The following is a 26,986-nucleotide window of genomic DNA, read 5'->3' as shown; positions in this document are numbered from 1 at the left end:
AGGCAGAAGAAGGCAGATAGATCTCTTTGAGTTCAAGACCAATCTGGTCTACAAGTTCCAGGACAGCCAGGGATACACAGAGAAACACTATCTTGAAAGAAAAAGAGGGGAGGGGGGGCATGGAATAAGGAGGAGAGGAAGAGAGGAAAAGAGAAAAGGGAAGAAAAAGGAAAATGCTTTCTAAGAGTAGCCTTGGTCATGGTATATTTTTGCCACAATAGAACACTAAGATGGGTAGATGATGAGAAGCTTACATCTTGTGAAATCTTCTCACCTTGCCAATTCTTTCTTCATCCCTAGCTTTGTGAAAGAGCCTTGCTATGTAGTCTAGGCTATGTTCAAACTTCAGATCCACCTGCCCCTGCCTCCAGAGTGCTGGGAGTAAAGGTGTGAGCCACCACTGCCTGGCAATATGCATTACTTTGATAATCACAATTCTTCTGAGTTTCCCAAAGTTATAAATCCATGCCAATCAACAAGAATTATACTCAGAAAAAAACAGCATGAACATTTGTGAATTGTAGGTAATGCGAGAGTAAAAACAATTTAAAAGTTCTGGTCAGATTCTAATACAAGAAACAAACCAAAATATGCAACAACAACAAAAAAAAAAAGCCAGACAGCTGGAAAGTGTGATTGGAAATGATTTCAGTGCAAGGACTACTGCTGGAAGGGACAGTCTAAAATGATGTCAGTTAGCAAGATGGATAAAGATGCAGAGATAAGGGGCAGGAGAGATGGCTCAGTAGTTGAGAGCACTACTGCTCTTACAGAGGACCCGGGCTAAGTTTCCAGCATCCACATGGCAGCTCTGTATCTGTAGCTCCAGTTCCAGGGTGATGTGGGAGTGTCATATATCAATCTGTTGATTTCATTGGTTAAGCAATAAAGAAACTCCTTGGCCCTGATAGGTTAAAACATAGGTGGGAGGAGTAAACAGAATAGAATGCTGGGAGGAAGAAGTGAGCTCAGACTCGACAGCTCTGCTCTGGAGCAGAGACGCCATGCTCCGCTCTCCCAATAGCTCTGCTCTCTGAGGCACACGCGATGAAGCTCCGACCCAGGATGGACGTAGGCTAGAATATTCCCGGTAAGCGCACCTTGGGGTGCTTACACACATTATTAGAAATGGGCTGAATTAATATGTGAGAATTAGCCTAGAAGAGGCTAGATAGAAATGGGCCAAGTAGTGTTTAAAAGAATACAGTGTCTGTGTGATTATTTCGGGGCATAAGCTAGCAGGCAGCCGGGGTGCTGGGGACGCAGCCCCGCCGCTCCAATTACAACACCAGGGGATCCGGCACTGTCACACAGACACCTACGTGATATGGTGGAATATTCCTTTACACTCTGTGAAGATTGCCACTGTGATTGGTTTAATACAAAGCTAAATACTCAATAGCTAGTCAGGGACTTCTTGACAGAGAAAGCTCTAGGAAGAAGAAAGGTGGAATCACCAATAGACACAGAGGGAACAGACATGCAGGAGGACAGGTAAAAGCCACAAGTCATGTGGCAACACAGATGAACAGAAATAGTTTAACTTAAGTTATAGAGCTAGTGGTACAAGCATAAGCCATAGGACGAGCTTTATAATCAACAATAAGCCTCAGTGTCGCTTCTTGTGAGCTGGCAGCCCAAAGGAAAGTTCAACTGCACACATGTAAGCAAAACACCAATGCTCATTTTTAAAAAAAGCTGCACAGATAAGAGCATCTACTAGCCAAATATTAATAAAAACAGCAGACAGAAAACACTGTGAATAATTGCAGAAGCACTAGAGAAAGTGCAGAAATAATGAGTCCTTGATGCTCTTCCAGAGACCCTGAGTTCAGAACTTATAACCCATGGCAGGTGGCTCACAGTTGCTGACAATTCCAACTCCAGGGGATCTTACACCTCCTTCTGGTCTCCTTGGGCACCTGAACACAGGTGGCATAAACACACATACACACACTCACAGAGGGTTTTTTCATTTTTATTTTGTATGTACTGGTGGTGTTTTGCCTGCACATTTTGTCTGCATGTGTGTGTACAGTGCTCACAAAAGCCAGAAGAGAGCATCAGATTCCATGGAACTGGGGTTATAGATGGCTGTGAGCCTGAAGGTGGGTATTGAATCCAGGTTCTCTGCAAGAACAGCCAGTGATCTTTCTGTTGTTATTGCTTTAGACAGCGTTTCTCTGTGTACAGTTCTGGTTGTCCTTGAACTCTTTGTAGACCAGACTGGCCTTGAACTCACAGAGATCCACTTGTGTGGGTGCTGGAATTAAGGGTATGCACCACCACACCTGGCTCATAGTCAGTGATCTTAACCACTGGGTCATCTTTCCAGTCCCCCACAATTTTCTTTTAAATGTCTTTTTTTAAAGAGTTGCTCAGAAATAAGTTAATCGGATGTGACTGGACAGACCAAGGGAAGGCACACAGTAAAGTCTTAAAGAGAAAGAACCAGAATGCTTTATTGCTAATGACCTAGTGGCTAAAATCACTCCAAAAGAAAGAGTCTCAGGACTTGACAGTTAAGAAGGAGCTCCTAAAAAGAGTAAGAAGAACACCCCTGCTCAGCATGCCAGTCTGAGGTGAAGTCTTAAGGTGAAGTTAGAATGTGCTGTTCTGCTTACAGATTTCTGAAAGTAGAACTTTCCTTCAGTTAGAAACTAATTTCTAAAGTCAAGTCCTTTTTGGTATGATGTTATACAGTTTTCAGTAATGATGTCTACACTGTATTGCCTTTTCTCCTTCAGTGTGTTATTTCCATAAATATCTGATGAATGAAAAAATGTATTATATTAAAAATAAAATATGCAGGGCTGGAGAGATGGTTCAGTGGTTATAGAGCATTGCCTGCTCTTCCAAAGGTCATGAGTTCGATTCCCGGCAACCACATGGTGGCTCACGGCCATCTGTGGTGAGGTTTGGTGCCCTCTTCTGGCCTGCAGACACACAGACAGAATATTGTATACATAATAAATAAATATTTAAAAAAAATAAAATAAAATATGCAAATTCATCAAGATTACCACAGTGAATTCATTGTGGAAACCAATTTGAAAAAAAGAGACCATGTAAACTGTCCTAGGAAAACATTAGCAGTAGGACCAATACCATCCAAATTTCCTTTTCTTCTTTCTTCTTCTTTCTTTTCTTTCTTTCTTTTTCTTTCTTCCTTCTTCTTTCTTTCTTTCTTTCTTTCTTTCTTTCTTTCTTTCTTTTTGAGACAGGTTCTCTCTGTAGAGCCCTGGCTATTTTGGACTGGAACTAACTATGACACCAGGCTGGCCTTGAATTCAGAGAGATCCACCTGCCTCTGTCTCCCAAATGCTAGGATTAAAGGAGTGACCACCAGGCCTGGCTTCTAATTTTCTATATTACATAAATAAAATTATATCATTCTATTCTAATACAAAGGAAAACATGACAGCCTCTGTACAACTTGTTCAGAAGATAAATTAATAAATAACATTATATTTCATCTGTCTAATGATTTACAGTTCACAAAGCACTTTGACCCTTACAAGCAATTCTGTAACCTTGCTCCAACTGGATAGATTCAAAAAGCAAGGACTAAGATTCGGAAAGCCTTTCTTCCTATATTTCAAAATCCAAAAGCCATAAAAGAAGATTGAAAATTTTATGAGCATAAAAATCTAGAACTTCTATAGGGGAATAAAACAAAACACATTGGAAAAGTAAATATCAAAACAGGGCTGACTCTTGGTGTTAGATATGAGGCCCTGTGTTCAACACCTTGCATCCAAGAAGAAAAAGAGAAAAATACTTGTAAAGCATATCACACTGAACTTCTTATAAAGTCTTAGAGATCAGAAAGAAAGAGATCCTTGACTCAACAGAAAAGTTATGTGGAAGACTTTAAGCTGGGTAGTTCAGAGAACAGGAAATGGGGATGACTCAAACATAAAAGACACTTCGTCTCAGCATGATTAAAACAACTAAAACCATTCTGAGTTATCACTTCTATCTATCACACTGGCAAAAATCCAAGACTGATAACAGCAGGGCATAATATTAACAATGCTGACCCTCCAGTCAGAATGCTTACTGGATTTCTGCAGTTTGGAGGCCATGAACTTGGGCACTTCAACCATTCCTTACTGCATTCACCTGAAAAACAGTATCAGTGCCCACTGCAGAGGGATTTTGCTAAGAATGAATGAGGTAAATGTATATAAACCACCCAGAACAGTATTCACAGTACAAAGTAAACACTGTTTAAGCATTAGCTATGACACAGGCAATGTTAGTTGAGTAAACAGGCAATGCAGACGGGGAAAATGCCGAAGGATCTTAAGGAAGGAACATAAGCAATTAATGGTGATCAACTTTAACTTAGAAATTCTGCTTTTGTAAATTTATCCTGCAAATCCTCTTGCACATGACATGTTCAAGGTCTCCATTACAGCACTGCTTAGGACATTAAAAAGCTAAAGGAATGCACATAACAGGAAACAAGTCACCATACACATATTCAACAGCTTCTCGGTGTTTCTTTAAAACTTTTTTCTATTACGTTTCATTTATCTGTGTGTTTAGAGGCCAGAGAACAACCTGTGGGAATTGGTTCACTCCTTCCACCACATGGGCCCCAGGGATTAAGTTGTGGCAAGAGCATTTACCCACTGAGCCATGTCATCAACTAATTTTTTTGTTGTTTTGTTTTTTTTTTTTTTAAACAAGATTTCATGTAGTCTACATTGGCCTCAAATTTGCTGTGTTCATAGCCTCTGCCAAGTGCTGTAATTACAATCATGTTTGTTTTGTTTGGTTGGTTGGATGGTTGTTGTCCTGTTATTTCAGACACCTGGTCAGATATTATTTCTACAGATAGGAAGGCCACAAAGGTAGAAAGGTGGCCTCCCATTTTCCTTGCAGCACTGAGGTTTGAACTAAGAGCCTCTTAGAGGCACACATGCTATATCACACACACACACACACACACACACACACACACACACACACACACCAGCCTATGGAAAATCTTTTTAAATTCTGAATAGTCCTAGTGCCAAGTACAGAGCAGCCTTGTGGGACTAGTTCAGCAGGAAACAGGGCTGATATTTAGAGAGACCTGTCTGTACTCCACCAAGAAACATCAATCCTTTCCTGCTCCTGAATCCAGGCTCCTCCATTCAAAGCCTGGTCTCAGCCACTAGCAAACTTAAAGAGGTGACTAGCTGTCTTCAGATTTCCCTGGAGGCCCAGACGTGATCCCCTTGTTTTTCAAACTCCACTCTGTACCACTTGACCCAGCCAACCATCTATAAAATACGGTCCTAAGACAGGGTGACACAATACAAAGACAAACCCCAAAGCTCTAAGAAGGCATCTCAGGACCACAGCACTTGGTGAGGAGAGGAGGGGCAATGGGAATATTTGTTTTGGTTTTGAATAAGAGTCTCTCTATGTAGTCCTAGCAGTCCTGGAGCTCACTCTGCAGACCAGGCAGGCTTTGAACTCAGAGATTCTGCTGCTCTGCCTCCAGAGTACTATGACAGCCAGTATGCACTGCCACACCCAGCTACATTCAAAAGAATTCCATGGAATACAACGTAGGTGTTTAAAAACAATGAGGAAGCTCTCAAAGTACTAATCTGGAAAGCTCTCAAAGATATACTAAAATGAAAGACAAGCCTACTGAGATGGAGGGCAGAATTGCGAGAAACCATCAGCCGGGCAGTGGCAGTGAACGCCTTTAATCCCAGCACTCCAGAGACAGAGGCAGGCAGGTTTCTTGTGAGTATGAGGCCATCCTGGTCTACAGATCAAGTTCCAGGACAACCAGTGCAACACAGAGAAACCTTGTCTTGAAAAACAAACAAAACAAAACAAAAATACCTTGGGGTCCTCTTCAGCAATAAGCCCCCACAGAGTTTTAAAAACTGGTTGGGAGAAAGGAATGAACCCTGGAGCTGGGTACACAGAAGAGTCATGAGACTGAAACTGTTTATATAAAATCCTATGTTATGCAATATAATGCAAACAATTTTGTATTTCACCACTTGAATATATTATTTTTCAGACACCATATATACATATATATATAACTTATTTTAGGACTCTTTGCATGTTTTATTTTACGTGTATTTTGTTTTGCTGTTGTTTTTCAGCAGAGCAAACATGCATTAAGGGAAAGTGATGAAAGCTCCCAAGAGTAGGACAAATTCCAAGAGAGGAGTACACGATTTGGGTATTTTTGGAACAGGATCTGACTATGTAGACCAGGATGTGCTCTCTTGCTTCAGCCTTCTAAATGCTAAGAGAGGAGGCCCACAGCACCCAGCTACACACATCAAACTGAAAACAAGGCTTACAGAAGGTAAATCCCTATAACCAGACAGCTAATAACACAATCTCAGTTTTGATTTTCAATGAAGATTTCCAATGTTTTCCCTTTTCCACACTGCCTTTACAGAACAGCAGAGGGCCACCTGCTGCCACACTAGATGACCTGTGTTCAGTCCCCAAGACCCACATGGGGACGTTCAGAATCATCTTCTGCGAGTTGTCCTCTACTTCCACATACACACACCCACACACACAAATAGCAAAAAATAAAATGTTAAGAATGGATGGTTGACACGTTATTACAAATATGCTCTTTAGCAGCCGACCCTCTGAACAATGAGACCACACTGAAGTCATCTTCGGTTGATGACTGGGAAGACAGCATAATGCCCATTGTTAGTCCAAAACATTCACCATCACCCACACAAACAATGTAATAATTAGGCTCCGTTAACAGGAGGAGATAAACTTCCCATACAAGCCCCATCCCAGATTTCAAACTCCAATAAAACATATTTCAGAACAAATTGAAGTGTGTGATATTAACAATGTATTTATAAGCACTTTAATATAAAGGAGGAATACATTTTTAGAAGCAAATCCCCTTTCTGCTCTAAATAAGCCAGGAAACAATTTTCTTCTTGACCCATAAGTAGAAAGCATTACTGCATAGTCTCAGATAGCAGATTATTCGCCTCCTAGCATGTACATGTCTTAAACAGAATTAAGACCTCATGTGCCAAATCACATAGGCTAGTGTTTGAGAGACCATCCCAAACATTTCTCACAACATGCACTGACATCACCCAGATATCTGAGACCATCACTGTTAATTCAGAACCAAACATCTGTACCATCTGTACATTATATATATTTATATATATACATTATTTTTATAATTTACTTATCATTATTTATGTGCATTGTTGTTTTGCCTGCAGGAATGTCCATACAAGTGAGCCAGATCCCTAGGATGGAGGGACAGACAGTTCTGAGCTGCCATGTAGGTGCTGGGAATTGAACCCAGATCCTCTGGATGGGCAGACAGTGCTCTAAACCTCTAAGCACCTCTAGCCATCTCTCCAGGCCCTGAATACTAGTTTCTGATAAGCCCCAAAGAATCTCCATTTTGAGTCCCTCCTTGGTGATAACAGGCTTCACTGATAGAACCTAATAATAGCTCTGTCTCCTGCTATCATACTGGGTAATTATGACATCCATACAACGACATAGTCAACACAGCCACTAACACTGTTGCACTGTTTTAATAACCATAGCTCCATTTCCTTTCAACAGCACCGAGGCAGTTACACCTTTTCTTCTCCCTTTGCTTTGAAAGTACTCTGAACTTTCCAATCATGTATTCTTATAAAATCTGGTCTTCAACCACATTTCTGGCTACCTCTTCATTCTCCACGTTCACTAGCCTTCTTAAAGACTTTATTATTTATGTTTATTATTTCAAGTGTATGAATGCCAACATGTATGTCTGTGTATTGTGTGCATGCATTGCCCAAAGAGGTCAGAAGAGGGTGTTGGGTTTCCCAGGACTGGGATTACACATAGTTGCTAGTTGGCACGTGGGCACTGGGAACTGAACCTGAGTCCTCCGGAAAAGCAGCCAGCTGAGCTCAGCCATCTCTTCAACTCCAGATTTTACTTCTTATAACCTACAATTTATATTGTGCAGTTGATCATAGATCCCACACTATCAGAAGCAGTGTAAAGGGGTTTACCATTTTATATTTCTGCTTTGTAAATTCCAGTTTTGGATTAGCCTACTCTCTCCCCATCCTCCTGTTCTTTAGGGTATTAGAGAAAATGTAAAATCTGGTGGTGGCATACACCTTTGATCCCAGAAAAGGGGGCAGGTAGATCTCTGAGTTCAGGATAGCCAGGGCCATGCAGAGAAACCCTATTTCAACAAACCAAAAGAAAAGAAAAAAATTCTTTATCTTTGGTGCTACAGATGGCTTAGTTTAAAGCACTTATTGCTCTTTTAGATTCAAGCCTAGCCCCCACATACACAGCAGCTCACAACGATCCATAAGTCTAGTTCCAGGGAATTGAATGCCCTTTTCTGACTTCTGAGGGCACCATCACACATGTGGTAAACAAATATACACACAGGCAAACACTCATACACCATACATGGACATCGTGAGCTACATGATGAGTTCCAAGCCGGTCAGAGCTACACAGTGAGATGTTGTCTCAAAACAAGGCAACAAGAAACCTCTCATCACATAAAATAAATCAATAATAATAATCCTTCAATTGGGCAGTAGTGGGCACATGCCTTTAATCCCAGCACTCGGGAGGCAGAGGCAAGTGGATCTCTGTGAGTTCAAGGCTAACCTGGTCTACAGTGTGAGTTCCTGGACAGGCTCCAAAACTACAGAGAAACCCTGTCTCGAAAAACAAAACAACAACAACAACAACAATAATAACAATAACAAATCCTTCATATTTTCCACTGCTAATCCCTATGGCTATAATGCTCACATCAGAAACTCACTACAGTTCCTTCAACCTCCAGAAAAAACTGATTTATCCACAGATAACTGATGACAATAAAAATAAGGCCAGTGTGCTAACACACACATAGTTTCAGGTTGGCCTGTGCCACACAACCCTAACTCAAGCAAACAAAGAGAAAAAGAAAAGAAAACCTTTTCGTCACTACTACCTTCTGCTTGCTCCTAAATCCATGGGTTGACGGCTATAGCATCAAAACTGCCTTGGAAAGAAAACAAGTGAACTCCCAACTGCTAAGGCACTTGCTTCTAAGGCTAAGGAACCTCCTGCCCTCTGGAGCACCTGACACGGTAATATTCCCTCCCTCCTTCAAACTGTCTTCCTTTGGCAACTGGGACTCTCGTCTAGCCCTTCTCCTGGCCCTTTAAACCTCTCTGTCAATGTGTTGTCTTCAGTGATGCCGCTTCCGACCCACAGCCCAACTCTCTGCTTTCAGGATTACTATCTCCTACTAAGGTTTCAAGAATCCCTATATAGTCCCTCTACACTCTCAACTTCATGTTTTTATAGCCAAACTTTCTCAGGTTTATCCCCAATTTTCCAGCTCTATCTGAAAAACTCGAGTTGAACTTGGTCACAACCAAATTTATCTTTCTTCAAAATTGCTTCTCATTCTGCTTCCATTAACACCACCAGCCCAATACCATAAACCAATGAGAAACCCCTTACTTACAAAGGCAGAAAAAAAAAAAAAAAAACCTCTCAACTCTATTTTGAAAAACCTTGGAGTTTCATGCCATTCTCTTCATTTTCCTACAACTATCCAAGTTCATTCATCCTTTCTTACCCACAGAAGCCCAAGTCTGCCTACGGAGGCCTTCTTCTCTCCCGTCTTTACTTTCAATCTTTCCTTCACATTTTCCAGACATAATCCATATCAAGCTCCTGCTCACAACCTTCAAAGGCTCCCTGTGCCTACAGAATAAAGTCCAACTTCTTTGACAAGTCTTTCTCAGACATATAAATTCAAAGTGTCTCAACCCGACTAATCGGGATCTTATTTCCAGCTAAATCCGAATTGTAGCTTAGATCAGGGTCTTCAGAAAGAAGTGTAAAAAGTAAACTAGTAAAAAAGAGGGAGAAAGGAGGAAGTCTCTCAGGCTAGAAGTCAGGGTGTTTAGGAGGGATGGGCACGTTTGAAGGCAAGGAAGGAATCTAGCTCTCAGCGGCAGAAGGGGGGGGGGGGGGTACAGAGACGCTCAGCAGGGGAGCCGGACGCAAAGCATTCCAGAACTTCACAAGTGAGGAAGGTCAGACACCACAATGTCGATTCGAAGTATGACTTCCAATGGGTTGTTCCCGGCCTCTGAATCGAGGAGGTGAGGACTGTCCCGGGACCCTGAGGGAAGTGAGAAGGAAAAGGAACGGGGGGGGGGGGGGGGGGGGGGGGGGCTCAGAAGAAGAGAGCACTCAAAAGATAAGGGCAGGATGGGGAGAGCTTGGGGAAATGGGATGGTTAGGATGGAGGAAGGGTGGATATGGGAGCGGGGGGGGGGGGGGGGGGGGGGGGGGGGGGGGGGGGGGGGGGGGGGGGGACGGACGAGAGACTGTCCCCTGTCTTTGAGAATCTCAAGGAAGGCACCAGGCTGGCCAGTGCTCGGCTACCCGAGAGCCGAGGCTGCGCGCGCGGTAGGGATGAGAGCCTCGTTCCCCAGACTCTCCCGACGTTACCTGAGGCAGGACCGAGCCACCGAGGGGGCGTCTGCGCGGGCCGGAGGGCGAGGGAGGCGGCGGCCCAAAGCCAGCATAGCAGCTGCCGGCCGTGGCTGTTTAGCCTGCGGAGGAGGTGGGGGTCCCTCGCGCAGAAGTCGGCGATTCCGCGGGGCCAGCGGCAGCGCAGGAGCCGCAGCCTACTGCCATGGCCTTGCGGTCTGGGCTGCTTTCCCCGCCTGCTCGGCGGGGCCCGGAGGCGGCTCGCCGCTAGGACTGAGAGGGCAGCTGGAAACTCTCGGCTCCCCGCGGGTGAGCGTCTGAAACGCCTGCGGCCAGGGGACTGGGGCGGGGCCTCCGGGGGCTCCGCCCCCTCCTCCAGCCTCCCTCAGAGCAGCCAATCGGTCGTCAATCTTTGACAAACGAGCTGGTACGGTTGTCCAATGAACGCTAGGAAGGCCACGTGGTACGAGGGTGGGCACAATGGGCGTCCAGAGAAGCCAATCAGCAACGCTGGGCGCCAACTCTTAGAAGACGAAGGGAACCAATAGGAAGGGAGTGGAGGTAAAAACAGAAGCGACAGTGTGTTGAAAAAGCGGAACCGAAGAGCAGAGAATACACCTGGGGGAAAACCTAAGAGAGTCTCAAAGAGGGCGAGACCGTAAATACAAGATAAGCCAATCAATCCTCCCTCCCCCCGCCCAACAGAAACGATTGATAATTAATTAATTAGACTAGCGCGGCTTTTGAATAAGGTGTCCTACTAGATCGAAAGCCATGTCCTGCAGGAGGATTGTAGTGTAATAAGAAGCTAAAATTAATACATAATTCCTAGCGACTTGAGAAACAGCAACAAGTAGAACTAAACGAAATGCCGAGAGAAGAGATTGGGTTTGGTGAAGACTCAAGAGGATAGATATCACGAGCTGGTTTGAAGAATTATGAAATATCTCTGTGGGGAATAAGAATTTTCCCAACTGTTCCATCAGGTATAGATTTCCTCACACTTCCCATACCCATGAATTTCAAGGGTTTATATTCTTATACCTGAGCAGACTGCAATAGAAGAATAAGAACAGATAGACACAGTGGAATATGGGCCTTAACCTCAGGACTTAGGGGCCACAATTTAAAAAAAGGAAAAAAAAAAGAAAAAGAAAAGACTTCCCTCTTCCTGGAGGTAGAGATTCTTGGCAAATATGTGGAACATAAATAATTGAAATAGGACTGGGGCAGAAGGCAATGACAGAGAGTGTACCATGTGGACCTGGGTTCGATTCCCAGCACTGACAATAGTAATAACAATGGAATAAAGGTGGTCCTGCTGGCAACTGAGTTTAAGAAAATGTATGGTAGGAAATAAAATTGGAAGAGGCTGAATATCGATGGAGCTTAAATAATAAAATTACCTTTTTGTTTTAATGCTTCTGTGTTTCGTTCTTGAACACATGCATAACCTAGGCAGAGCATTGTTTGAGGAAGAGTAGTTAGTAGCTCACAGCATCTCTTAAGGGAGATCGGGACAGTCCAGTTCAGAATCATTCTGGCATAAAGTATGTGCTGCCACCTGGTGGCAGTTCAGATGTTACTGTCCCACGTTTCTGTTGAAAGGTTTGGCCCCCTTGCAAGTGTGTCTCTCATAGAGCCTAATACAAACAGTTGATAAACACTACTGGGAGCAATCAGAATTAAACAATGCCACCGTGCCAGATGAATTACCTGCCCAGTGAAAGACAAGGAAAGGCTTGGTGGGAAGGCTCTTTAAAAGCAGGTCTAAACGTCGGAGCAATGATGGCCTACTCATTTGATCCCAGTACTAAGGAGGCAGAGACTAGCGGATCTCTGAGTTCAAGGCCAGCCTGGACTAAAGAGTGAGTTCCAGGACAGTCAGGGATATACATCAAGAATCCCTGTCTCGGGGGAGAGGGGAAAAGAAGAATAAGTTTAAACAAAATTTTTAAATTTGGGGCTAGGGATGCAGTCTAGTTAGCAGAATGCTAATATGCATGAAGCTCAGGTGTGGTGGCACATTCCCATCAGCCCAGCATTCAGGAGGTGGACAAAGGAGACCAGGAATCCAGGTCATCCTCCGCTATATATGGAGTCTAGGCCAGCCTGGGACACTTGATACCTGGCCTCTAAATACATATTAAATACAAGGGAGAGGGAAAATAACACCGTGGATTTGCCATACGAGATGAAGAAGCATCTGCAATCCCAGCACTCCCACTGGAGATGGGAGGCAAAGACCCAACACTAAAGCTGTCACGTACACTGGAGTGAGTGTACACACTCATTCACACACACACACACACACACCAGGTATAGTAGTACATGCCTGTAATTCCAGCACCTGGAAGGTGGAGACAAGAGGAACAAGGCCATCTTTGGCTATATAAAAGAGTTCAAAGTCAACCTAACAACACAGGATTCTGTCATATATACACCAAAAAAATAAATAAAAAGCAATAAATAAAATAAAAATGGGTCTGAAGCCAAGTATGAAATCAGTACGTCACTCGTAATCCCAGCAATCAGGACCCAGGCAGGACTGAACTACAGAGTTCTGAGCCAGCCTAAGCTACAGAGTCCCCATTTCCATAAATAAATACTAAATGAAAAGAAGGCTGGAGTCATGGCTCAGCAGCTAAGCAGATTGACTGCTTTGCCAGAGGACCCTGGCTCAATTTTCAGCACCTATATGTTAACTCTAGTTAACACGTTAAGTTCCAGAGGATCCAATGCCCTCATCTAGCCTCTGCAGACACCAGGCACCAGGCAAGCACTTTGGTGGACATACATGCAGGCAAAACACCCACTCGCATGAAATAAAAATTGAAAAAACAATAATAAACTCTCCTTCTCCCTGTCCCTTTCTCCCTCTCCCCCTTTCTCTCTCTGACAAGATCTCATTATACGGTCTTGGCTGATCTAGAACTTGCTGTGTAGGTCAGGCTGGCCTTGAACTCTGAGATCCACCTGCCTCTGCTTCTCTTCCCCAAGAGCTGGGAATAATGATGTGCACCACCATACCCATTGAGAGACCCCACCTTTACCCATCTAATCTATCTATCTATCTATCTATCTATCTATCTATCTATCCATCCATCCATCTATCTCTCCAGCTCTCTGTCTCTCTCACACACAATGAGGAAAAGGATGTGGAAGACATCCCTGTAGTTATTTGATGTCTAACAATGGCTGCTGGTTAGGCCAGAGGTTTAAACATACCATTACTGAAAGCAGCTCCTGTCTTACTGCCTCAGTCTTTTATTGTTTCTATTTCAGATAACTCTCCTCTTGCCAGCCTGAATTAAGAGTTGGAATCTGTCCATAAGCCAACTGTACATCTTAGTTCAGGGCAAATGCATCCAAAGATCTTGCTGGTGGATGGGTAGCATTATCTTTTTATCTTTTGTCTACAGTTACCACTGGAAGAGGAAATGCTGCTGGTTCTTAGGAAATCTTGAACCCTCTGGAATATAGAATCCAGGATAGAAGAAAATAAGCCTGCCCTTCACTGCCTATATATATATTTGGTTTTTCGAGATAGGGTTTCTCTGTGGCTTTGGAGCCTGCCCTGGAACTAGCTCTGTAGACCAGGCTGGTCTTGAACTCACAGAGATTCGCCTGCCTCTGCCTCCCAAGTGCTGGGATTAAAGGCGTGCGCCACCATCGCCCGGCAAGATATATTTTTCAAATTCTTAGTTTTCTTTTCTTTTCTTCTCTTTTCTTTTCTTTTCTGTTTTTTGGTTGTGGTTTTCCAAGATAGATATTCTCATTGTAGCTTTGGCTGTCCTGGAACTCATTCTGCTGACCAGGCTGGCCTCAAATTCACAGAGCTCTGCCTCCCTCAGCCTCCCAAGTGCTGGGATTAAAGGTGTGTGCACCACCACCCAGCAACTGTGAGTTTTCTTTCAATTTGACACAAATGAGAGTCATATGAGAATCACAGCTGAGAAAACGCCTCCATCAAATTGGTCTGGAGACAAGTAGGAGGGGGCATTTTCTTGATTAGTGATTGGTGTGGGAGGGCCCTGCCCACTGTGGGTGGTGTCACCCCAGGCAGGTGGTACTGGATTTTATGTGTGTGTGTGTGTGTGTGTGTGTGTGTGTGTGTGTGTGTGTGTGTGTGTGTGTGTGTGTGTGTGTGTGTGTGAGCTGAGGCCAGGTTGTGCTGGTGAACGCTTTTAATCCCAGCACTGCTGACGCAGGTGGGTCTCTGTGAGTTCAAAGCTAGCTTGGTATCAGGACAGCCAGGACTACACAAAGATAACCTTATCTGGAAAAACTAAAACAGCTAAACAAACCAGTAAACTGTCTTCTCCACATCAGTTCCTACCTCCAGGTCCCTGGCCTCCTTGGGATGTTTTTGGGTGTAGTGTTTTATCACAGCAGTAGAAAAGTAAACTAAGGACCAAACACCAGCCATCAGACATTTTTGTTCTGTTGTCTTTATTGCTAGTTTTGAGACAGGAATGTCTTCCCTCAAACTCCAGATCTTCTGTCTCCACCTCTCTAGTACTGGGATTACAGGTATACACCACAACACATGGCTTTTTCTTTTCTTTCTTCTTTCTTTCTTTCTTTCTTTCTTTCTTTCTTTCTTTTTTAAAATAAAATCGAATAGAAATGGGCCAGGGGTATAACCTGGTAGTATAACACTTGCCTATCATCAATGAGGTGGGGGTGTTGGAAACACCAAGCAAACTAGCTAGCAAACTGGTTGGGTATGGCAGCACATACCTATAATCTTAGAATTTAGGCAGTAGAGGCAGGAGGATCAAGAAGTTAAAGGTCACTATGGTGATTTGAATGAGAAGGGTCCCCATTGGCTCATAAATTGAATATTGATCCCCAATTATTGGTGCTCCTTGGGAAGGACTAGTATGTATAGCCTTGTTAAAGAACGTGTGTCACTGTGGCCATTAAACTTTCAAAAGATCTGCCAGTCCCTGTGTACTCTCTCTGCTTCCTGTCTGTGGACGGGACATGCTCAGTGCCATGCCTGCCAGCTGCTGCCATGCTCCCTGCCATCATGGTGAAGGACTCCAAACCTCTCTGCTCTCTGGAACTATAATCCCCAAATAAACCCTACATTCTTTTTCCTCCTCCTCCTCCTCCTCCTCCTCCTCCTCCTCCTCCTCCTCCTCCTCTTCTTCTTCTTCTTCTTCTTCTTCTTCTTCTTCTTCTTCTTCTTNCCTCCTCCTCCTCCTCCTCCTCCTCCTCCTCCTCCTCCTCCTCCTCCTCTTCTTCTTCTTCTTCTTCTTCTTCTTCTTCTTCTTCTTCTTCTTCTCATTTTCAGGACAGGGTTTTGAGGCTGGAGAGATGACTCAGAGATTAAGAGCACTGACTGCTCTTCCAGAGGTCCTGAGTTCAATTCTTAGCAACCACATGATGCTCACAACCATCAGTAATGAGAGAAAAATGTATAACTTGAGTTCAAGAGTATCTGATACCTTCTTCCGGCCCCTGCGGACATTACATATAGATGGTGCACAGACATACATGCAGGCAGAATAACCATACACATAAATTAATTTTTAAAAATGAAAATAGTAGAATTTGAATCACAAGATTTTATATTTCTTCATAAAAGTTATAATAAAACTATTTTTTGCTAGGTGTGGCAGTACACACCTTTAATCATAGCAATAGGAAAGCTGGAGGTAGAAAGATCTCTGTGAATTCAAGGCCAGCCTGGTCTACATAGCAAGTTCCCTGACAGCCAGGGCTACATACAGAGATCCTATCTCAAAAGAAATAAATAAGCCCTGCAGTGGCCGAGTCACCTTTAATCTCAGCACTTCAGAGGCATAGGAAGGCAGATTTCTGTGAGTTCAAGGCCAGCCTGACCTACAAAGTTCTAGGACAGCTAGGGCTGTTAAAAACAAAACAAAAAGAAAAAGTTTTGGGGTTTGTCTGTTTATTTTTGAAGATGACTCAATTTCACAGAAACTGAGAAGCCTGCTACAACCATACAGGCTGAGCTGCTAAGGATGAGGAGGTGTAGAGAATCTGGAGTAAATCTCAATAAACTGTAGCACAATTAACAAAAACACAGACACAGATATTGGGGTTCAACCTGAAGACCAGAAAAGCAAAGCAGCCAGCCACTGCCTCTTACCTCTACTACAGTCCAAATAGGGCGATCCTGCCTCCAGGAATCCTCAGAATGAGACTGGCTGAGAACTGTCTCCTCCTGTCTTGTATTCCTCTCTAGGGCTGGGATTAAAGGTGTGCACCACTATTACCTGGTTTCTATGACAAACTAGTGTGGCTACTTGGATTAAAGGTGTGTGATGTCACTGCGTGGTCTGTGAGGCTGACCAGGGTGTTTGTTTTACTCTCTGATCTTCAGACAAGCTTGATTTACTAAAATACAAATGAAATACCACTACAATAAGCAGTCTGACAGTGTGACCGCCTAGATCTAGTGCCCACCAGGGTAGCACACGCTCCTCTGCGATCTCATCAATACTGCCTCAGACCAACATCTGAACCCATTTACTCACCATTCCAGGGGAAATCATTGCTTTCCAAGGTCACCTGAACAGGGAGTCAAACGTGTATCTATAAATGTCAGAAATCAGAGGCACAGGTCACAGGAAGAAGTGAGGTGGGAAGGAAATGTCCAGCAGATTCGATCTCATGTGGGTGAAGACACATAGAAAACACACCAGGGACACCAAGCCACTTTATTTTAAACTAGCTGAGGAGCAGGAATGGCTGGACAGGGAGATGCCTCAGGAAAGAGGGCACATAGCAGAGGGGATGAGAAGACTGCCTCCGGTGGACACTTCATTTAGCTCATCCTTCTTACAAGTCCTTACAGGTCACTCCGCAAGACCTTGGGGCCCTGAAGGAACAGATCCTCTTGCCCAGGGCTGTGGGTATGGGACTGAGATCTGCTGGGTTCCAGGCTAGAAAGGGTGTTCTGAAGTTCTAAGAGGAAGTCAAATGACAAACCAACCATTAGCGAGACTGTGATGTGCATAAAACCAGGCCCTGGACATCCTGGAAAGGACACACAGGCCTGGTTTGTATGTGCCCATGAACAGGTGCTTCTCATTGAGGACCTGTTTCTGTCCCCAACTGCAATGAGTGATGTAATGGGGAATGTAGTGGTACCTGTCTGTAATCCTAGCATTCAGGAACTTGAGGCAGGAAGATTTTGAGTTAAAGAGCAGGCTGGGCTCTATAGCAAACCTGAGCTACAAAGGAAAACCTAGCCTTTAAATAAATATTAAAATAACTACTTTGGCTTCTCTTCAAATCATATAAATACTTTGCCTTTCACTAAATAGATATTAAATAACAAAGAAGCTTGCTAAGCAGTGGTCGTGTACATCTTTAATCCCAGCACTTGGGAGGCAGAGGCAGGTGGATCTCTGTGAGTTTGAGGCCAGCCTGGTCTACAGAGTGAGTGCCAAGGCAGGCTCCAAAGCTACAGAGAGAAACCCTGTTTCCAAAAAAAAAGAAAAAAAAATAATAATAGTAATAGTGGGCTGGAGAGATGGCTCAGAGGTTAAGAGAACTGACTGCTGTTCCGGAGGTCCTGAGTTCAATTCCCTACATAGTGGCTCACACCCATCTATAACGAGATCTTGTGCCCAGAACACTAATACATAATAAATAAATTAAAAAAAATAGTAATAAAGTAGCTTAACTCTCCGTGATATATAAAAAGGGCAGATGGACTCACACAGAAAAGGGCTATGCCCAACAACAGACAGCTGCATTCAGGCACCATGCAGATGCAGCCCCCCCAGAACTGTCCTTACCCCTATCTAGTTTCCTTAAAAGTTCCCAGCTACGGTCACAGTCTGGAAGACTGACTTCAGAGCTAGATGAAGAAAGAGACATGGTGAAGATGGTGGCCAGAGGCAGCTTAGATTGCCGGGCATGAACAGAGGTCCTAAAAGGAACAATCAGAGGCAAAGAAAGTGATGGATCTAGGACTCTTCCAGCATAAACCTGTCTTCCTTTCTGAGGTGAGGATTCCAGACTCCCGCCTTGCTTCCCCCATTATCACTCACACACTCTTAGATATATCCCAGCTCTGAATCAAATGACGAATAACTAACACTGGGAGCAGCAGGATGGCTCAGCTAATAAATGTGCCCTCCGTCAAGACAAGCAACCTAAGGTTGATCCTGAAACCCACATGGTAGAAGTGATTCCTACTGGTCTTCTGACCTCCACATGTACTTCATGATACATACATGCCTATACATATGCAGACTAAATAAACAGATTACAAAAAAATTTTAGTAATACAGGTGAGTAAAGACATAAAAAAATTAAATAACAAAAGCTGGGTCTAGCAACATATACCTGTAACACCTGCACTTGGGAGGGAGCAGCAGAACAATCAGGAGTTCAAGGACAGCCTAAGTTAGCATGTCCACTGTTGTTCTTATGAATTCAACCCCAGATACTCAGACCCATCACCCCAACCAATCCTGGCCAAAATTGCCACTGCCGCTCTTATGAATACAACCCCAGATACTCATATCCTGACCAAATTTAGGATAGCTGAACTTTGACCCCTGTGACACAAATCCCCTCTACTGCCACAGCACACACAACTTCTGACCTGAGGAGGTAGGGCTCCTCCTTCTGGGCATCAGGAGCCTCTGTCCTGGTGACCTCCAAAGTCTGAACCTTGCTCTTCGGGTCACTCTGCAGGTGTTCCAAGGACTGCCAGACCATGATGCAGAAGGAGGACTAAATCTCTCCCTTTCCAACGGAAACTCCCTCCCCAAACTCCCCTCCTCGGCACGTGAGAGCCTTCGCACAGGGCACAGGCGAGGTCAGTGACTCATGTTTACAGCAAAGACTGGGAGAATTGCTTTGGAGGGATACGGAATCAGCATGCAGAAGGATGATGGGGATTGAGATGGGGGTGGGAGAAGATATCTAGATCTTTCTGTAGAGCGGGACAGACAAGAAGGAGGGGACTCCATGAAGAAATATGTGAAGATTGGTCTAAGCCTGTCTTACCTTCCAGCTGCGGGCCTGAACCTGGCGCCCATCAGCCATCTGTTTCAGCAACAACTCCTGATGCTGGCCTGAAAATGAGACAGACTATGAGGGCCAATTCTCCAACTTCATTCCTTCTTCTTCACTGCATTGCAACTGGACTGGCAGAAGAAACAGACAAACATGTTCTGGTCCAGTGGCTGGAAAGATTCCAAGCTGAGGAGAAGAGACTAAATTCAAACCATGAGAAACAAAAACCAGAATATGTTGCCAAAGGTCAGGGGTGTAACTTGGTGGTGAAGTACATGCATAGCAAGTACAAGGCCCTGTATGTAATACCCAGCATCACACTATATATAAATCACAGAAACACAAATAATTTGCCTGGCCAGGGGTGGTACCATATGCCTTTAATCCCAGCATTTGGGAGGCAGAGACAGTGTGTTTCTGTGAGTTCAAAGCCAGCTGGTTCACACAGTAAGTTCTAGGATAGTCAAAGTGATACAGAGACCCTGTCTGCCAGACTTTTCAACAACTCAAAAAGGTAGACTCTGGTCAGTTACTGGAAGATATTCCAGGGGCTGGAGAGATGACTCAGAGGTTAAGAGCACTGGCTGTTCTTCCAGAGGTTCTGAGTTCAATTCCCAGCAACCACATGATGGCTCACAACCATCTGTAATGAGATCTGGTGCCCTCTTCTGGCCTGCAGACATATATACAGACAGAACACTGTATACATAATAAATAAATAAATAAATAAATAAACAAATAAACAAATAAATACATCTTTAGGGAAAAAAAAAGAAAAAGCTATTCCAGAAAGAGGGACAAGGGACTTACTCAGCTGGTCTCGAAGCAACTTCAGTTCCTCCCGAAGAATCTCTGACTCTTCCCACAAAAGCTGGTGCCTACATGAGTGACAGCAATGTCATTCTAGAATCAAATAACAAACCCAAAGTAGCTGGAGATTACAGTCCAATGCTAAGGGTGTCTACCTACCATGAACAAGGCCAAGGGTCAATATTCAACATCACAGAAAAATAAATTGAGGAAGCTAAACTTCTGATATACCAAGGGTTCAGAAGCCTCAAAAGATGGCTCAGTGGTTATGAGAATTTGTTGCTCTTAAAGAAAATCCAGCATCCACATGGATGGCTCAAAACCATCTTTAACTCCAGTTCCAGAGGATTCAACAGACATGCATGTGCTGCACAAACATGCATGCAGATAAAACATACACATCATTGTTTTCCCTTGTCCTGGTTTTCTGAGACAAGGTCTCACTATGTGGCCCTAGTTGGCCTACAACTCAATATGTACAGCAGGCTGGTCTCAAACTCATAAAGAATTGCCACTCTCTGACTCCTGAGCCCTAGAATTAAAGGTGTGCAACACCAGGAAATAAACCTTAAAGGAAGAAAGGATGGAAAAGATGTCTTGCCCATCTTGATGTCTTACTCAGTCTGTAGCTCTTTGTGGAAGCCTCTGGTACTACTGAACTTTCCCGGTCTCGTTTTCATTTGGATTTGGACTAGCTCTTGAACCTGGTTCCGAAGGCCCTGTAGTTCCTTTCTCAGCCCTTCCAGGCGTTGCTCCAGAAGGGCTCTCCCTTTTGGGCCCTCCTGAAGCAATTTCAGTGACGCTGTAGTGGGACAAGTGAAGGCAGACTGCCCTAAGAGCGTTGAAAATCAAAACATACGCACATGCAAAAGCTACATAGCAAAACTGTGGGTACATACATAAAGCTGTGTGGGGCTGAAGAGACAGCTCAACCACTAAAGGCTAAGCTTCCCAACCAAAAGTTATATGTAGATCAGCAGGAGAGCATAGCTCAGCATGCACAAAACTCCAGTTTTAATTTAAAACTCTGGGGCTGGAGACATGGCTCAGAGGTTAAGAGCATTGCCTGCTCTTCCAAAAGTCCTAAGTTCAAAAAAAAAAAAAAGTCCTAAGTTCAATTCCCAGCAACTACGTGGTGGCTCACAACCATCTGTAATGGAGTCTGGTGCCCTCTTCTGGCCTTCAGGCATACACACAGACAGAATAGTGTATACATAATAATTAAATATTTAAAAAAAATAAAAAATAAAACTCTGTATACTGTACATGAAGAGAAGAAGTGGCCCAATACCTTCTAGAGCACTGATCTTGTTCATCTGCTGCTCCCGATCCTTCAACAAATTCTGCACAGCATGCCTTAGAGCCTCAGTCACCTACCCAAGTAGAGAAAGCCAGGAACTACTTTCTAAGTTATTTCCCCAAATCCTGATATTATTCTTTTACATTGCCACCACACACAAACACCTAATACCTCACCTGAGCCTGAGACTGAAGCTGGGATCGGAGTTTAGTGACTTCATCCCAGAGAGATGATGAGCTGTGACATTCGGAGCAGCTCAGTCTCTCTCCACGAATGGGAGTCTTTAGAGCCCAAGGCTGAGGAGCTTGAGCCTCTGGCTGAGGAGGCAAGTGATGAGGGGAAATCCAGGTGTCAGCCAGGTCCCCTATTGAAGGAATAAGGAAAGGACAAGAACAGGGTCTGTCTGTGTAGGAAACTAGAGTTCCAGACGGGAAGTAGCTGGAATTTGTACAGAATCGTAGATGATACAGGCAGGCACTGGAAGAAGGCCTTGAAAAGAGAAAAGGCTGGGAGAAAGAACAACACTTACCTGTGGAGGAAACTCGTAGAGGATACAAACTCTGCTACAAAAGAAAACAGTTCCACAAACCAGTGAGCGCTCAGTGTCCTTTAGCCTATGCCCTAGCCTAGCCTCCCAATAGGGAAGGGTGAACTCTGGGAGGGCGGGAGGGGAGGTTCCTGTGCCTCCTCACCTTAATCCGGGACATATTTTCATCAGTTGAAGCGAGAACTGCATGAAGCTGATCAGACCAGCTAGGTCTCCTATTCATCCTGGAACACTGAGGACTACGTTCCTGCTCACTCTTCCCACACCGAGATATCCGCGGTGCAGGCCAGGAAAAGCCAGAGTGTTACATGGAAAGAGGAAAGTGGGAGGGGGATACTTAGGCTATTGATGTAGTACCAAAGCAAAACCGCGAATCTGGAACTAGGGAACGCGTTCTTGGGGAAGTGGGGAAAAAGCAGAATACTCTAAAATACAGGTATCAAATGAGGGTACAATGAGCCGAATCTTGACTTCAACCTCCCCAAATCAAGGACGCTAGAACTGTGTCAAAGTCTGTCAGTCGCCACTACCGCCGGCAAGTTCAAACTCAGGTGGGCGGAGAATGACATTTAAGAGCGGGTGCCGCAGCGACACCCGGGAAACTGAGTCCGCTTCTTGCCGAGACAACAGGCACTAGAGGGCGGAAATACGTTTCCCTGGGAGCGCCCCGTACGTTCATACACACATATACACACACACACACACACCCGTGAAGCTTGTCGGGACATGGAGTCTTATAGACTCTGTTATATTTTGGCTCTGAGGACCGAAGGAACTATTTATACCAAAATGCATCGTGCAGAGTCAATTGAATCCGTTACTGGTCCTTTACCTCCTGGGAAATGTAGTCCAGCCCGGCTTGACGCGCACAAATTCAAACTAACTATGAGACTCCATTTCCCAGCAAGCTCAGCGTTCAGCGTGCGGTATGGAGCCGCACGTCGCAGAACTGAAGCAGAAGATTGAGGACACCTTATGTCCTTTTGGCTTCGAGGTTTACCCCTTCCAGGTTGGTTTGTCTTCCCTGTGTTCTTAGCACCAGCACTATGATTGGTCTTGGCGGCAAAACCGTGAGGCCCGGTGAGCCCTTCTTATCCAACCCAGCCTCCTACCGCGGCCATCTAACGACCCGTTCTCCTAGTCGTAGTGTGAAATGGGGCTCGGTTAAAAAGATAAACAGCCACATGTTTACACTTTTACCTCTTTATGTTGTCAAACAAATGAATTGGATACGACCCACGATTTCTAACTTCTCATCTCCGTAATTTACGGGAAAAAATGTCCCCCTATGGAACCGGAATTACCGGACGCTTCCAAAGGAGTTAAGAGAGAGAGGTCAAAGTTTGGAAGGTTGGCATGGCTATTAGGTCAGATGAAGAGAGAAGAGTATTCCTGATGTCGAACAAGACACAATTGACTAGTTTGTTCCGTCAGCCAACAGAAGGCTAATTCATAGTGTTACTAGCCATCAATACAGGACTAGCTTAGAAATTCCTCACGCTCGCCTGGTACAGAAGTCTCTGTGACTCCCGTCCCTCTCCACCCGTCCCAGCCCCGCCTGATCCCACACTTTCCTCCCACAGTACTGAGCGAACAAGATATGCTTAGGACACAAACCTAAACTAAAGTCATCCTGACTCCTTAGACCTATCTTATAGATTTCCCATTTCCCACCCATTCCCTTGAGCTGTCCACAGCAAGGCTTAGAATAGGGTACTATATTATAGAACTAAGCTAAGGCTAGCTTAAAAGCACTTACAGGAAGGGGGAAAAAATGAAATCGAACCTATGGAAGATGTAGCTCGGTGAGGAAAAAGAATGAAACTGAGAACTGAGGCTGTAACTCGGTGATAGCATGCTGGGTTAGTACCGGCAGGGCTCTGGCTTTCATCTCAAGCACCAGCACAAAAAACAAGCAGAACGAAGAACTGACGAAAAGATGGATTGAAAGGAAGGAGGATTGTGTACATCCTAGAGTAAGAAAAGTGTGTGTGTGTGTGTGTGTGTGTGTGTGTGTGTGTGTGTGTGTGAAGTCTGGGTAATGAAAACTAACGCACTGAATGGTTAGCTGTAGTTCTGTCTGTCAACAGGTCCTGCTACCCACCTTCCCAGTTCTACATCCAGCAGCCACCATGACTATCCCTGAATCTTCCAGACTTGTAGTTTTCAGCCCGACAACCTATCCTGTATGCCAGAACAGTTCTCTCAATAGGATTAGCATAGTCTCCTTGCTCCCATCTTGCCTCCAATCCATTCTCTACACTGAAACCAGGTCTTTCTAAACGATCGGCCACTTTACTCTTTTAAGTTAAGTGGTTCCTCTTTGTCACCAAATTGGAGTCATTGTTTTAAGTTGTCACTTAAGGCCAGGCACAACCCCACTTCTAAGTAGTGCAGACCCTTCCCTTCCACCAGACCAGATAGTCTGCTCTTCTCCAACGTGCTTAGTACATTTATTTCTTTTCTTTGTTTTTGTTTTCTTCTCTCTTTTTTTTCTTTAGTGTTTAGAGACAGGGTCTCCCTGTTTAGTCCTGGCTGTCGTGGAACTCACTCTGTGGACCAGGCTGGCCTCTAACTCAGAAATCCACCTGCCTCTTTGCCACCCCCTTCCCCCACAGGGCTGGGATTAAAGGTGTGTGCCACCACAGCCCAGTGAGCCAAGTGCATGTTTTTTTTTATTGCTTTTATTGCGCTATACATTTTTCTCTGCTCCCCTCCCTTCTTCCTTTCTCCCCTTCTACCAGGACTGAGTGCATTTTTACCTGGCAAAGATACATAGCGAGACCCTGTCTTAAATAAACAAACAGACAACAGATTCTCTATCCCCCACATCAACCTTCAGTTTCCTCACCAGCCCCCTAGACTGGAGTTGGGTTTCTTTCGAATGTTAGAATTCTAATCTGGTCTGCCATAGGACTGGTTATAAGTGTACTTCACTTTCTGTTTATTCTTGTTTGTTCATAAACTCCTTCCTAGGCTAAGTCCCTGCCGATTGCAGACACATTGCCCATACAAGTTTACTATGCATACATGACATAGCATCACTGAATTCTTTGAATAAATGAAATGGACATGTTTGCAGAATGTATGAACCCTTGAATACAAAGCCAAGATATGGGCCTGGTTAAGGCCCAAACTCCTTGCCAATCAGACCTGAATTTTCTGTGTTCCAGGTGGGATGGTACAATGAACTCCTGCCTCCAGCCTTCCACTTGCCCTTCCCAGGACCTACCCTGGCCTTCCTGGTACTCAGCACACCTGCTATGTTTGACAAAGCCCTCAAACCCTTCTTAAAGAGCTACCAGCCCCAACCGCTGAGAGACCCTGTGGATCAGTGCGTGTCCTACTACCTGAGAAGTGTTACCGAGGTGAGGCTCAACTTCCCTTCAACTCCCAGTCCTGCCGCTGCTTCCCTGTTGATCAAGCTCAGTGCAGGGTCTAGGCTTAGAGTTAGGAGCTGTAACATTCTGTAACTACTTCCTGTTCTGCCTTCTCATACCCGGGTTTCACCCTTTCCTTTAGCAGACTTCCCATCTGAAGTCAGTTGCGTGGGTGACTACACTAACGGACACCTGTGAACCTCATACTAGTTTTAATCTCTAATTGGAATATGAGTAAATCCTACATCTTTTATGCTTTGTTCTGTGCTTACAAGCTCTGTGCTGTCTTCTGAGCCTTTTGAAGTCAGAATTGAATTTTCCAGCCTCTACTCATTTATATACACATAAATTTGTACATATAAATTCTATAATCTACCCACCCTAGATTTGTGCAAGACAAGGCTCAATAACTCCTGATAATAGAGGCTTCTGGGCAAGATCTTTTGTATTTCCCTTCCTGCACAAGCCTTTCTGAGAGGGCAGAGAACTTCAACTTCCTTCACTTAGCTTCTTAGGTTAAAGTTAGGTTTTCCCTTGAAATATGGCTTTTAATGGAGAGTCCCAACAATAGGGAGGTAAAGGCAAGATTATCATCTTTGCAATTATAGCAAGTTCAAGGCCATTCTGACCCTGTCTCAAAAAACCAAACCATGGACTTATGAGACAGGACCATGTTAATACACATCTTAGGCCTTCGTGGAACAGTCGTGACTCCCATCATGCTAACAGGAGCCCCTTATTCTGTTCCAGAAGTTTCCAGAACTGCAAATAGAAGTCATTGCTGACTATGAGGTCCACCCCAACCGTCGCCCTTAGATTCTAGCCCAGACTGCAGCCCATGTGGCCGGGGCTGCTTACTACTACCAACGACAAGATGTGGATGCTGACCCGTGGGGGACCAAGGTTAGAGAATCCATGTGAATGAATGAGTGGGCACTGAGAGAAAATAGTAAAAGCCCCTCCAAGTATCCCTGTGAGTTCCACATTACATCACCTTCCTTTCCTGACGTTCATACATAACCCAGGACAAAGGATCTGTGGTCCTGACAAATAGGCCGCCTGCTTTCTGGTTTACCTGAGGACATCACAGTCCAAAAGCCTGGGCCCTTTTAATATTTTAAAAATCTCTCTTGTACCCGGGTGGTGGTGAGGCACTCCTTTAATCCCAGCACTCAGAAGGCAGAGGCAGGCAGATCTCTGTGAGTTCGAGGCCAGCCTGTTATACAAGGGCTACTTCCAGGACAGGCTCCAAAGCTACAGAGAGAGAGCTTGTCTCCTAACAAAACAAAACAAAACAAAAAAATCTCTCTGGAGAAATGGTTTAGCAGTTAAGAGCACTGACTGCTGCTCTTCCAGAGGTTCTGAGTTCAATTCCCAGCAACTGTATGGTGGCTCACAACCATCCCTAATGAGATCTGGTGCCCTCTTCTGGCATGCAGG

The 26,986-nt window shown here is 44.4% G+C and overlaps 3 protein-coding genes across 6 annotated transcripts in view; 1 reads left to right on the top strand and 2 right to left on the bottom strand.

Annotated features, from left to right (window-relative positions):
* Tesk2 (testis associated actin remodelling kinase 2) overlaps positions 1-10,829 on the bottom strand; it is a 109,943-nt gene extending 99,114 nt beyond the window's left edge. Inside the window, exon 1 of the mRNA XM_050131883.1 lies at positions 10,516-10,829. The gene's annotated coding sequence lies outside the window, so the exon portion shown is untranslated. The remainder of the gene's footprint in view (positions 1-10,515) is intronic.
* A 5,020-nt stretch (positions 10,830-15,849) lies between these two features.
* Ccdc163 (CCDC163 homolog) lies at positions 15,850-22,902 on the bottom strand. Of its 4 annotated transcripts, none has more exons than XM_050131913.1 (10): positions 22,312-22,902; positions 22,149-22,182; positions 21,796-21,983; positions 21,611-21,692; positions 20,938-21,121; positions 20,320-20,387; positions 19,501-19,568; positions 19,094-19,197; positions 18,279-18,340; positions 15,852-17,439 (listed from the first exon to the last, which is right to left on the bottom strand). In XM_050131913.1, exons 1-10 carry the CDS (start codon positions 22,387-22,389, stop codon positions 17,324-17,326), a joined length of 984 nt encoding a protein of 327 aa, XP_049987870.1. In that variant the 5' UTR covers positions 22,390-22,902; the 3' UTR covers positions 15,852-17,323. The 4 variants fall into 4 exon arrangements, with proteins under 4 accessions (XP_049987872.1, XP_049987870.1, XP_049987871.1 ...); XM_050131912.1 differs by having other exon boundaries at positions 15,854-17,439; positions 18,279-18,412; positions 22,312-22,856; XM_050131915.1 differs by lacking the exon at positions 18,279-18,340 and having other exon boundaries at positions 15,850-17,439; positions 22,312-22,854.
* A 125-nt stretch (positions 22,903-23,027) lies between these two features.
* The window catches only part of Mmachc (metabolism of cobalamin associated C), a 6,514-nt gene continuing 2,555 nt past the window's right edge, over positions 23,028-26,986 (top strand). Inside the window, 3 exon segments of the mRNA XM_050131916.1 lie at positions 23,028-23,175; positions 25,340-25,534; positions 26,297-26,449. Coding sequence (XP_049987873.1) covers positions 23,095-23,175; positions 25,340-25,534; positions 26,297-26,449 — 429 coding nt within the window. The 5' untranslated portion in view covers positions 23,028-23,094.

This window comes from Alexandromys fortis, unplaced genomic scaffold, assembly GCF_014885135.2.
Source record: "Alexandromys fortis isolate MF-2015 unplaced genomic scaffold, M_Fortis_MF-2015_v1.1 scaffold_302, whole genome shotgun sequence".
In the NCBI taxonomy this organism is placed as follows: domain Eukaryota; kingdom Metazoa; phylum Chordata; class Mammalia; order Rodentia; family Cricetidae; genus Alexandromys; species Alexandromys fortis.
This window is presented reverse-complemented; position numbering and strand designations above follow the sequence as displayed.